The 13,401-nt window shown below is 44.4% G+C and overlaps 1 protein-coding gene across 1 annotated transcript; it reads right to left on the reverse strand.

Annotated features, from left to right (window-relative positions):
* Positions 1 to 260: 260 nt before the first annotated feature.
* LOC124594368 (mitochondrial 2-oxoglutarate/malate carrier protein-like) lies at positions 261 to 10,766 on the reverse strand. Its single transcript, XM_047132736.1, has 2 exons — positions 10,559 to 10,766; positions 261 to 364 (listed from the first exon to the last, which is right to left on the reverse strand). Exons 1-2 carry the CDS (start codon positions 10,764 to 10,766, stop codon positions 261 to 263), a joined length of 312 nt encoding a protein of 103 aa, XP_046988692.1.
* Between the last annotated feature and the right edge of the window lie 2,635 nt (positions 10,767 to 13,401).

The following is a 13,401-nucleotide window of genomic DNA, read 5'->3' on the forward strand; positions in this document are numbered from 1 at the left end:
CAAGGATATGCACTGTCTGCTGCAACGATAGCAGAGATGTACATTAATCCAGCCGCCTGACGAGCAACGAATTTGGCTATTTTCAGCATTTTGTAAAAATATTTGCAGTGTGACTTAGCAGCTAAAATTTCGAGTTTGTTTCTGTCGGTGTATTCTCCCCGTGTAAACAATGTCAGGGCAAGTTCGGACCTGTAGGATTGGACCATTTCTTAGTCAACTCAACTAGCGAGAGCAAGATCCTATGTAGTAATGGCGACTACTCACCTTGTCTTGGCGAAGTCACTGGGCAAGGTGACTACGGAAGCTATGAGTCCTGTGCCTGCGCTGCAGCAGAAGTGCAGGCTAGCGCTGTCTGGTGCCATTCCTGCACACATCACACACATGCACGCCAGCGTCAAACGGCTGTGGGAACCTTCGAAATCGGAGGACACGATACTGAAAGAGGCACTTATTATATGTCAAGCCAATTATAGACCTTACTGCATTTTATATAGTCACACAGATACACACACGCATTTGGCTCACAGATGAGAGTTGAGGGAAAAATAATGCCTCCCTCCTTAGTAACTTTTTTTATGCAAAAATTTTAATAAGTAAAACGCAGAAGCAATTTTAAATAGTGCTCTTTACTTAGAGATGTTCACTTTTCCACATAATAACCCGGAAGTTGGATACATTTACACTACTGGCCATTAAAATTGCTACACCACTAAGATGACGTGCTACAGACGCAAAATTTAACCGACAGGAATAAAATGCTGTGATATGCAAATGATTAACTTTTAAGAACATTCACACAAGGTTGGCGCCGGTGGCGACACTTACAACGAGCTAACATGAGGAAAGTTTCCTACCGATTTCTCATACATAAACAGCAGTTGACCGGCGTTGCCTGGTGAAACGTTGTTGTGATGCCTCGTGTAAGGAGGAGAAATGCGTACCATCACTTTTCCGACTTTGATAAAGGTCGGATTGTAGCCTATAGCGATTGCGGTTTATCGTATCGCGATATTGCTGCTCGCGTTGGTCGAGATCCAATGACTGTTAGCAGAATATGGAATCGGTGGGTTCAGGAGGGTAATACGCAACGCCTTGCTGGATCCCAACGGCCTCGTATCACTAGCAGTCGAGATGACAGGCATCTTATCCGCATGGCTGTAACGGATCGTGCAGCCACGTCTCGATCCCTGAGTCAACAGATGGGGACGTTTGCAAGACAACAACCATCTGCACGAACAGTTCGACGACGTTTGCAGCAGCATGGACTATCAGCGCGGAGACCATGGCTGCGGTTACCCTTGACGCTGCATCACAGACAGGAGCGCCTGCGATGGTGTACTCAACGGCGAACCTGGGTGCACGAATGGGAAAACGTCATTTTTTCAGATTAAACTAGGTTCTGTTTAGAGAATATTGATGGGTGCATCCGTGTTTGGCGACGGTGAAAGCACATTGGAAGCGTGTATTCGTCATCGCCATATTGGCGTATCACCTGGCGTGATGGTATGGGATGCCATTGATTACGCGTCTCGGTCACCTCTTGTTCGCATTGACGGCAATTTGAACAGTGCATGTTACATTTCAGATGTGTTACGACCATTGGCACTACCCTTCATTCGATTCCTGCGAAACCCTACATTTCAGCAGGATAATGCACGACCGAATGTTGCAGGTCCTGTACGGGCCTTTCTGGATACACAAAATGTTCGACTGCTGCCCTGGCCAACACATTCTCCAGATCTCTCACCAACTGAAAACGTCTGGTCAATGGTGGCCGAGCAACTGGCTCGTCACAATAAGCCAGTCACTACTCTTGATGAAATGTGGTATCGTGTTGAAGCTGCATGGGCAGCTGTACCTGTACACGCCATCCAGGCGCTGTTTGATTCAATGTCCAGGAGTATCAAGGCCGCTATTACGGCTAGAGGTGGTTGTTCTGGATACTGATTTCTCAGGATCTATGCACCCAAATTGCGTGAAAATGTAATCACATGTCAGTTCTAGTATAATATATTTGTGCAATGAATACCCATTTATCATCTGCCTTTCTTCTTGGTGTAGCCATTTTAATGGCCAGCAGTGTATCTCAACGATGAAAAGTGTCCTGAGGCCGTCACAGAAGAAGGCGCTACACTGTTTCCGCAGCCAGCCTCTCACACTTCCCACGGCTTCTTCTTAATACGCATAGTGACGTCTCAGTAGCATTTCTTTCATTGCGTGGAACAGATGGAAGTCAGGCGGTGCTGAATTTGAGCAGTATGCAGGATGCTGTACAGTGGTGAACTTCAGTTTCCGATGTTCTGTTATGATGACATGTGAGGTGTGTGGTCTGGCACTGTCATACTGCCGAAAAACATTTCCCTTTGCCTTCTACACCAATGTTAGTAGACGAATCAAAGTTGTTGTTCCTCTTTCAAGGAAATCGGTGTGGATAAACGCCATTTGTCTCCCATAATACTGATGCCACGATTTTTCCAGCTGAGGACTGTACCTCGAATTTCTTTTTCTGGAGAGAGCTTTTGTGTCGGTACTCCACATACCAACAAGTCAACAAACACCATAAATGGGAGGCATTCTTTGATAAAGTTAATATGGGGTGACACCTTCTGTAAAATACCATATGCACACCTCATCTTTTTTCTAGTTTCTGTGACTATTGTATACGTCAGAGAAAGCCGTTTCCTGCATCATGGAAGTAATGGTCCAGTTTATCCCTTATCCCCCAAAATGTGTGATGGTTTGGACCGATCATGCTGTTTTCAAGTGTGAGTGATTCTCACAGGAGGGTTGGTGTTTCCTAACAACCTCTAGGAAATAAACCTGAGAAGCCCTAGGCGGAAGCAGTTCTTCGCTGAGTTCTATTAGTGGGAACCGAAAGCAGTCAGTGGAAAATTTAAATGCGAACATTTTAGGGTAGGCTTTACCGTGACTGTTATTGACATTAAATGAAACAACAAGTTTACTGTTGCCAGTCACCGTTTTATTTATTTCCACGACGCGTTTCAAAGGTTTAAACCTCCATCATCGGGTGGATTTACATTAGTTAGTATGACATTTGTGTGTGTGTGTGTGTGTGTGTGTGTGTGTGTGTGTGTGTTGTGTTACGATTTTTTGGAGGAACTTGTGGCACTGTCTCCAGTGGTCATAGGTTCTTTTCGCTGTCGTAACACATCACATGTATACTGTCATATTTGTAATATTTGTTTACAAATATGGCAGTATACATGTGATGTGTTATGTCAGCGAAAGGAACCTGTGAACACTGGAGACAGTGCCACACGTTCCTCCAAAAAATCGTAACACAACACGCATACAAATTTCATACTAACTAATGTAAATCCAACCGATGATGGAGGTTTAAAACCTTTGAAGCGCGTCGTGGAAATAAATAAAACGGTGACTGGTAACAGTAAACTTGTTGTTTCATTTAAAGTCATTGGAAATGTTTGAATTCTATTCCTTTAGCTGAATAGCCGGAAGGTCTAAACGTTAAAATTGAAAGACTGCAGTCAGTCCACCTTTCATGAAATTTTGTAGATTAACAAGTTCTGCAGACAGGCTTTTCTTTGCCTGTTTTTTTCTCATTTCTTAAAATGCAAAGGGGGAGATCACTCTGGGAATCGAGTTAAGTGAGTTTCATTTCTATTACGTTTGATATTCAGAATGCCATGTATCTTTAACCACCTTTCCTACACATTGATGGTCGTTAGATCCTATAAATGTGGGTGTAATTGCAAAAGCATGCACTTTGATGATATTCAGATGGACTTTCTTGGTTCAGTCTTGTGATATACGTCTGGGAACGGTCGTAGGGTTGAATTTTCGAACCTGGCTTGAGTTACCACTCCAGCAGGGTAGTTATCTGCCCGAATTTTCTTAACGTTCTGCCTCGCCACTGGTTCCTTCAGACCCAATCATATGCCACGTGGTTGTTCACATTTTAAAAGTTGAACCGATGGGAAATTTTGGGCGAAGTAAACAAAATACGTGTTGTCTCTCGTGTCTTCTGATTGGAGAAAATACCTGGTGCCACTGAAAAATTCGACTTGTCGATTGGCGGCAGTTCACCCCCTCCAAGCTTTTTTCGATCTCTTTGTAAGGGAGACAAGTTGTATTTTTGTATAGAGTTGGTCAGTCGCTGAATAGTCTTGGTGATGGCGTGTGGTGAGTACGATGTGCTACTTCTGAGGACATCTGAAAGGTAATTTTGTGTGGAAGTTAGCTCAGTCTTTCGTGTTACGAATTTTCTGTAATTTTTAACGTCATTTATCAGAAGTTTTATGGGGTTCTCACGAGTGATGTACAGTATATGCTATCATTTAATTAGATTCAGATAGGGTCGATTTTGTTTTTTATCCAGTTACAAATCACCGCATCCATCGTAATTCCGATTATGTTTCGATCTTCTTTTCGTTGTGAGTCACAAGCTACTTTTAACAGCTCAACCTTTACTAGAAAATGGGAATTCTGCCTTCAGTTATTCTCTGGGTGTTTGAATCTTTGCGTGTGAAAAAATGCACGCTCATGTTGCGTTCCTTAGTTTACTTAATCCTCGCTGAATAATGATGATCAATATAACGACAAACATTTTCCTTTACGGAACCACGGTGTTAGGCTTTTATACTTGTTAAATGTTTACTGAAATTCAGGAATACTCTCCATTTTGTGAATAAATGTCCGTTTGAAATCAACTCCCTTCGTCAAACTCTTCCCAATGTGTGTTTTAGCACGCCATCGCGCTCCTGTGGTCATTAACCTCATATGCCGTGTAAGAAAGATACTAGGAAGCAGTTAGTAAACTTCAGTTCTTGATCGGTCGGTCTGAAGCCAAACAGTTAAATTCCCATTGCGATATTTTTTTGTGGTAGAATGTAGGGGCAACTTCAGTTAAAGTTTATGGGACTTAAGACGGCTTGGCATTCAGTGAAAGACAGAGAATGACAAGAACTATTTTTTCAATAGGAAGCTCGCGACTACGAAAAAAAAAAAAAGTTTCGTGAAGAAAGTACGTCCCACAGAAGAACCAGTTACCATTATTTAGACATTTTCGATACTTGAATAAACAATGTGCGCCTTTTAAAATAATTTCGTGAAGTGGTTTGGTGGTGTCGTATGTGCTCTGGGCGGACATAGTGTTCTGAAGTGTGTTTCTGAAGTCAGTAGTTAATGGTATGGAGTGACCAATCAAGTTATTTTTTCAATTACGGCAAGTCTACACGAAACAAACGTGCGTTCCTATGAGACAGCGTGGAATTCTTTGCTAGGCCTGTTGCTTTGAACTGTGTGTGCAAGTGTCCGGCCGGTAGAGCCCTCATCTTAAATTTCGTGTCCGCAGCTCGTGGTCTAGTGGCTAGCGTTGCTGCCTCTAGATCAGGGGGTCCCGGTTTCGATTCCCGACCAGGTTGTGGATTTTCTCATCATTTCATCATCACCACTTGTGGATTGTGTACGAAAAATTGGACTGTGTAAAAATTGCGACTTTGTAAGGGCGCTGGTAACCGCATTGCTGAGAGCCCCACAAACCAAACATCCACGCTGTAATTCCCCTTCGTGTTTTTTTGCTACTGACAGCGTTTGCGGGTGCGGCATTCAGTTTTTCAGGGACTTTTACAGCTGTTGTCCTCTTATTTATCGCCACAATTCTCTTCAAAGATCATCTGTCACGATCACAAAATAAACACTTTTGTTCGTCTTATGACCTAGCGGACGATGTTTCCCCGCTTTCCCCGTATGTGGTACAAATCTTTGACTTGGTGCCTGTTGAAACTCTCAGCACTCCGGCTACCTTGGCTATGGAAGCGTTCATCATACGAGTACCAATAATAGGGCCACGTTCGAATTCGCTGAGTTCTGACATAATGCACGCAAAACCACAGAGAAGACCGTTCTGAAGACGACCAACGCTTGCAACGTATTGATGCACAGGTCCTTTTCCTGATCAAATACAGCAGCGCAACGTACAAGCTTAGTTAGCACCTGCATTTATATGCAAGCATGCATTTCCCGTGGTGTTCCCATACTTTTGTCCAATCCCTGTATATACTCCAGTGCAGCAGTCCGATTTCGGAACTGTTCTGGAAGTCCTGATTGTGGCGCTCACCTGCACGGCGCCAAACACGCATACGACCATCATTGGCACCAAGGCAGAAGCGACTCTCATCGCTGAAGACGACACGTCTCCATTCGTCCCTCCATTCACGCCTGTCGCGACACCACTGGAGGCGGGCTGCACGATGTTGGGGCGTGAGCGGAAGACGGCCTAACGGTGTGCGGGACCGTAGCCCAGCTTCATGGAGACGGTTGCGAATCGTCCTCGCCGATACCCCAGGAGCAACAGTGTCCCTAATTTGCTGGGAAGTGGCGGTGCGGTCCCCTACGGCACTGCGTAGGATCCTACGGTCTTGGCGTGCATCCGTGCGTCGCTGCGGTCCGGTCCCAGGTCGACGGGCACGTGCACCTTCCGCCGACCACTGGCGACAACATCGATGTACTGTGGAGACCTCACGCCCCACGTGTTGAGCAATTCGGCGGTACGTCCACCCGGCCTCCCGCATGCCCACTATACGCCCACGCTCAAAGTCCGTCAACTGCACATACGGTTCACGTCCACGCTGTCGCGGCATGCTACCAGTGTTAAAGACTGCGATGGAGCTCCGTATGCCACGGCAAACTGGCTTACACTGACGGCGGCGGTGCACAAATGCTGCGCAGCTAGCGCCATTCGACGGCCAACACCGCGGTTCCTGGTGTGTCCGCTGTGCCGTGCGTGTGATCATTGCTTGTACAGCCCTCTCGCAGTGTCCGGAGCAAGTATGGTGGGTCTGACACACCGGTGTCAATGTGTTCTTTTTTCCATTTCCAGGAGTGTAATTAACTTTTTACGTTACACACCAGAAGCGCTAACATGAAGGTCTAATTTTTGCGAATCGTTAGTAACGAAAAGTTGTGTACTGTAAAGTGTGTTAAGTGATTTAATTCTATTTTTGAGCATTTAATCTGTGTTGCAATGTGTAATAATGTGGGTGTTGCCATAGGGTAGTCAGACACACAGAGTGGTATGGGTAAATTGTAGGTTGGTATTCCACTAGGGTTACTGTAGAGGAGAACTGAATCAGGAATTCAGTGAGAGTCTCCCATGGAACCGTTGTCTCTGCGAAAAAGACAAGAGAATCGCCGGGCAAGAGATAAAGATTTGTGCCCTTCAACCTGAATTAGAACATGCGGAATTTGAACTCGATAGGCTGGAGGGGGAATAATATTGTAGGAACTGGGTAAAGGTAACAGGTAATGGATGAAAGATTAACAGCTCTTCAACTACATTTGGGCTATCAGTTTTTAATTTAATAAGTTTGACTTATTACCTGAAGAAGAGAGGGTAGAGCCTCATACAACTGTAGGTCACATTAGGCTACAGCAGACTTATAGCAAAGAAACTAAGTGTAGGTCGGGACCAAAAGATAGAATGAAGGAAAGTGTTATGGTGCTAGGTAGTAGCCCTGGCAGGGGTGTAGGCCAGGTGGTACAGGACAAGTTAGGAATAGTGTACCAGGTCGCAAGTAAGTTGAAGTCAAATGCTAGCCTTAGCCAGATGAGAGAGGTCGTAGGGAATCTGTGCAAAGATTTTGACGAAAATGGTCAGGTTATTATAGTAGATAGAGTAGGAAACGGCGTGGCTAAGGACTGAAACTACACTACTAGGGGTGACATGGATGAAATAGGAGTACAAACTACACTCACAAATGTGAGTTTTGTGGAGGTCCTAGAGCATCGTTCATTAGCCCTGGGTTAACACTACTGTGAATTGTGTGAACACTGAGTCGAGCAGGCTGCTGCTGACTGAAATGAAATCTCATATGATCGCAGTGCCTGTCGTTACAATTGGAAGACGAGATATACTAAACATGGCCTAAAGCAAAATCCCAGTAAGTACTAGTATCGGAGAGTTACATTTTTATTTTATGAAGACTTAACAATAAATAATTTCGGTGCCAGATGGAATATCATGATCTCTGCAGAAAAACAGTAGATATGTATAGGTTGATCTTGTTTTGTCGCAATTTTGGCGTTGAACGGAGTTTGGGCAAATGAGAGTAGGCACATTCATTAATTAATAATAATCATTCAAGTGAAAAAATCGGTGTAAACAATTATTGTTGTCCTGTGGCACGTTTTATTGCAGAGAAGGCGAAAGGGTTTTGCTGCTCATCGAGGTTGTAAAAGGAGGTACGTGAAAAAGGATTATTTCTGGCTGGCTTGGACTGTGTAAAATGGCCGCTTGAGCGGTACGTAAGAATTGAGTAGAATTCTCACACTTTTCAAGAGCTTGCAATCTTTACTTTCCGATTTCACGGTCACAGCATGAAAGGACTAATAGTTTTCTCCGGGTCAGCTCATCGCAGAAGCCCTCTGCCCCCGCATACCGATCTATTTCGAGCCAGTTATTTTTTTCTAGATCGTTAAACTAGCTACAATCATGAAATAGGGCACTATGAAATAACCCGTTCGTACCTCTCTCGCTAATGCAATTTTTTTTTGTGCTAAGACTAACGATTCCATCGAGTGTCATCCTCAAATTACAGGCGTATCTAATTTTAAAAAATCATTACATAATTTTTCTCTCACTAAGCAGTCAAAATGCTTGGGAAAGTCACACAGATGGAGCTTTTATACTTCCAATTACGGTTCAGGCTGCCTGTTATAAAAGAAGCTCAAATAACAGAAGAGCCTCACAATATGCTTAAGAATACACTGGAAAGTAAGGTTAATTGATTTCATCAGAATATTGGGGGACTGAGAATTAAGATGGAAGAGCTTCTTGTCTGCCTGGAAAATTTAGAGCGCTCAGAAAAGATCCTGTGCCTAGCTGAGCACCACATAGCCAAACGGTTAGAAAAGTTGCAAATAAAAGATTACGCTGCACCATCTCAATCATCCAGAACTAGTATGGGAAAAGAAGGAGTTGCTACTTATTTTAAGACAGAATAAAAGTTCAAAAACATTGAGTCTTGCAGATTATGTGTTGATCTGCACATAGAAGTGTGTGCTGCTGAATTAATAAGTGAAAATGGTTCACTTGTAATTGTAAATGTATATAGGAACCAATGGGAAATTCTGGACTGTTTATGAGGAATTTGCATTCCTTACATTGCTGATGGTCAGACAACAGCATGCAGTTAATAGGCTGTGGTGATTTCAATGTAGATTTTCTAAATGATTCTGATAGAAAAAGAACATGGAAACTTAATGTAGATCCTCCTACTTGATCTCAGTAATTAACTTTCCAACACAGGCGGACAACGACAGTAGGACCCTCATTGATAAAGATTCCTTTGAGGAAGTTCAAAGCAACAGAATTACTGTTTACTCACTAACAAATACTGTCTCTTATCACGACGTTCAGTTAGGATAAATATGATAATTCCCTCCAGTATTGATACTCCCCATAAGGAGAAGACAAGAAGTACCATGCCCCGATTTCCCAGAAACTCCGCTGAGTGGAAGAGGGGTCAAAATAAGTGAACATGTATCTCGGCTTATCCGTTGATACTTGACCGTTTCTGAGAAAACGACGGTCAGAACCCAGTTATTATTTTATTAATTTTTGTTTTTCGTTTATTTACCCCTGTCCATAGGACATAACTACAGAAATGCTTTCCATTGTACCCGGAAATAACGTTGTCTTTATTGGTCTTCTAATTGTATGGTGAATGAATTAAAGAGAAAAAAGACAATAAATTAATGGAAAAATTATTTTAAATTGTTTTCGGCGAATTCCTGTGATTTATCTCGATTCATACAACCATCTTATTTTCATTGTTTTCGTTTTGCCTTTTCCCATATGGAGTCGTCCTTGTTATGTATCGGTTTTGGCGATGTTAGTGATGTCTGGTGGCCGGATGTGCTTCCTGATACCACCATTCCCCCCTTGTGAAGAGATCTACGTGTCCCTCTTGTCTGCGGCTAGTGCAGCTCTTTATACTGAACTTCGAAAGTCTTTTTCTAAATCTTTGTTCAGTGTGCAGGACGTTGGTACGTGTCCGGCATTTACCCAGATGGATGTGCGAAACAGCCCAAAAAACCACATCCAGACTGACTGTATCAACAGCTCACATCATTAATCTGCGAAGCTGGCTTCTACCCGGGGCTGGCTTGTCTCCCTGTGTCCAGGAAGTGTGAGTGTTAGCGCTCTTGGGTCACTGTCATACAACCAGTAATTAGATAAAATATTATTTCATCAAAAAGTAGAATACGATATTTGTTAATTAACATTTCCATTTGTCAATAAATATGAAATGTCGGTAATAGGAAACTAGGGTTACTACTAACGAGATGCAAATAAGTGATATCTCCACTACAAATCTATAATGGGACGCACTGAGTTATCGATGAATACATTTATAGGCTAGAAATGTTTTGCAGCTCGACAGTGTATTAGGTAACTGATGTCCAGACACCGAGCTTAAAATCCAGTAAGAATGACGAATATGGAAGAGGGACAGTCTGTGAGGTCCGCTTGTCAGAGTACGAAATAGAGTGAATGGATGGACGAGCGACTGACCAGAGGCGATGAGTGAGGAGCGCATGCCGGCATAGAAGGGCATGGAGACACCGAGGCTGAGCACGGTGCGCACCACGCTGTGGAGAGAGCCGGACCACAGCGCCCACAGGCCCTCCTCGTGCCGTATGCGCCGCATCGCGTCCATTACGTGGCGGTACTGCTGGCGCTTCGATTTCCGCAGCATTCCATCCGTCGCCATCCGCACCATCGCCACCTATCCGAATGGCCAACAATTACCCTCTGCACAACGCTGTCACTTACGCACATTTAGAGCTACTACACCAACTATAAATGTGAGCATGAAATAGCTATGATGGAATCTTGGAAATTTTTTGGTGCCCATACTCCAAAAAGAGGTAAGTGCTGAAAAATGTGAATATCACGTAACTATCAGTTTAATAAGTCATAACTGCAAAATACTGATGCGAATTACACTACTGGCTATTAAAATTGCTACATCACGAAGATGACGAGGTACAGACGCGAAATTTAAGCGACAGGAAGAAGATGCTGTGATATGCAAATGATTAGCTTTTAAGAGCATTCACACAAGGTTGGCGCCGGTGGCGACACTTACAACGAGCTAACATGAGGAAAGTTTCCTACCGATTTCTCATACATAAACAGCAGTTGACCGGCGTTGCCTGGTGAAACGTTGTTGTGATGCCTCGTGTAAGGAGGAGAAATGCGTACCATCACGTTTCCGACTTTGATAAAGGTCGGATTGTAGCCTATAGCGATTGCGGTTTATCGTATCGCGATATTGCTGCTCGCGTTGGTCGAGATCCAATGACTGTTAGCAGAATATGGAATCGGTGGGTTCAGGAGAGTAATACGCAACGCCGTGCTGGATCCCAACGGCCTCGTATCACTAGCAGTCGAGATGACAGGCATCTTATCCGCATGCTGTAACGGATCGTGCAGCCACGTCTCGATCCTTGAGTCAACAGATGGGGACGTTTGCAAGACAACAACCATCTGCACGAACAGTTCGACGACGTTTGCAGCAGCATGGACTATCAGCTCGGAGACCATGGCTGCGGTTACCCTTGACACTGCATCACAGACAGGAACGCCTGCGATGGTGTAGTCAACGACGAAACTGGGTGCACGAATGGCAAAACGCCATTTTTTTCGGATGAATCCAGGTTCTGTTTACAGCATCATGATGGTGGCATCCGTGTTTGGCGACATCGCGGTGAACACACATTGGAAGCGTGTATTCGTCATAGCCATACTGGCGTATCACACGGCGTGATGGTATGAGGTGCCATCGGTTACACGTCTCGGTCACTTCTTGTTCGCATTGACGGCACTTTGAACAGTGGACGTTACATTTCGGATGTGTTACGACCCGTGGCTCTACCCTTCATGGCCGGCCGCGGTGGTCTCTCGGTTCTAGGCGCGCAGTCCGGAACCGCGCGACTGCTACGGTCGCAGGTTCGAATCCTGCCTCGGGCATGGATGCGTGTTCTGCCCTAGGTTAGTTAGGTTTAAGTAGTTGTAAGTTCTAGGGGACTGATGACCACAGCTGTTAAGTCCCATAGTGCTCAGAGCCATTTGAACCATTTTCTACCCTTCATTCAGTTTCTGCGAAACCCTACATTTCAGCAGGATAATGCACGACCGCATGTTACAGGTTCTGTACGGGCCTTTCTGGATACAGAAAATGTTTGACTGCTGCCCTGGCCAACACATTCTCCAGATCTTTCACCAATTGAAAACGTCTGGTCAATGGTGGCCGAGCAACTGGCTCGTCACAATACGACAGTCACTACTCTTGATGAACTGTGGTATCGTGTTGAAGCTGCATGGGCAGCTGTACCTGTACACGCCATCCAAGCTCTGTTTGACTCAATGTCCAGGCGTATCAGGGCCGTTATTACGGCCAAGGTGGTTGTGCTGGGTACTGATTTTTCAGGATCTATGCTCCCAAATTGCGTGAAAATGTAGTTACATGTCAGTTCTAGTACAATATATTTGTCCAATGAATGCCCGTTTATCATCTGCATTTCTTCTTGGTGTAGCAATTTTAATGGCCAGTAGTGTACTTACAGAAAAATGGGAAACCTGGTTAAGGTATCGGAAAATGAGACACAATACTGAATCTACAATTTATCTTAGAAGAGTGCTTCCCAATCTGGTAATTTTCTGAGTGGTAGAAAGCAAAGGGTTCGATTATGTTTCAGTCACAAAAGTTACTCTAATAAATAATTAATATTATCATTATTTCGTAAGACTGATACTGACTACATAATTTACCGGCAGTTAATCTAGAACTAACGTACGACACAATGTGGTGGAGGTTACAGCATGTGGAACGCAAATATTAATAACGTCTTCCTCAGAGTCCACGCACTACAAACATACTTTGTACCGTGCCTCTGTGGAGATGCAGAGAGCTGTGATCTCAACGAGTGTAGGACGCCGAGGTCGGAGCGCAGGAGTGTGGTCCAGTGAAAGGCCCGAGACCGTCAGTGGCAGAGTGTTGGCTGCAAATACCTTTATTTCTGGAGTCATACAATGCAAACATCTTCTCGGTGGCGTCGACGAAAGGCAGCCAGGAGTTTCTGACACACCCAGCACAGTGGCGTCTACGCTGCATGCTGGAAGTCAAGAACTGCATCTTCAGCACCGACACGTCGGGCAGAATGGCGATCCAGGGTTCTGTAGCCATTGTCTACCCAGTTGGGATGCTGGTAGCAAGGTGCACTGCTTAATGGGAGTGCTCTCGAACCCATCGTAGTTTGTGCCTAGGTCAGTGGCCAACAGATCTGTGTGGCACGATGAGAAGTATGCCCAGGCCTCTCAACAAGAGGCGGGAACAATTGCAGCATCTGTTC

The sequence above is a fragment of the Schistocerca americana genome, chromosome 2 (genome assembly GCF_021461395.2).
Source record: "Schistocerca americana isolate TAMUIC-IGC-003095 chromosome 2, iqSchAmer2.1, whole genome shotgun sequence".
In the NCBI taxonomy this organism is placed as follows: domain Eukaryota; kingdom Metazoa; phylum Arthropoda; class Insecta; order Orthoptera; family Acrididae; genus Schistocerca; species Schistocerca americana.

What these genes read in the sequence shown, in the direction of transcription:
- LOC124594368 (XM_047132736.1), bottom strand. Translation starts at nt 10,766, where the DNA reads ATGGTGCGGATGGCGACGGATGGAATGCTGCGGAAATCGAAGCGCCAG. An exon ending in CTCCTCACTCATCGCCTCTG is followed by an intron (nt 365 to 10,558) that starts GTCAGTCGCTCG and finishes TGATGTGTGCAG; the next exon opens with GAATGGCACCAGACAGCGCT.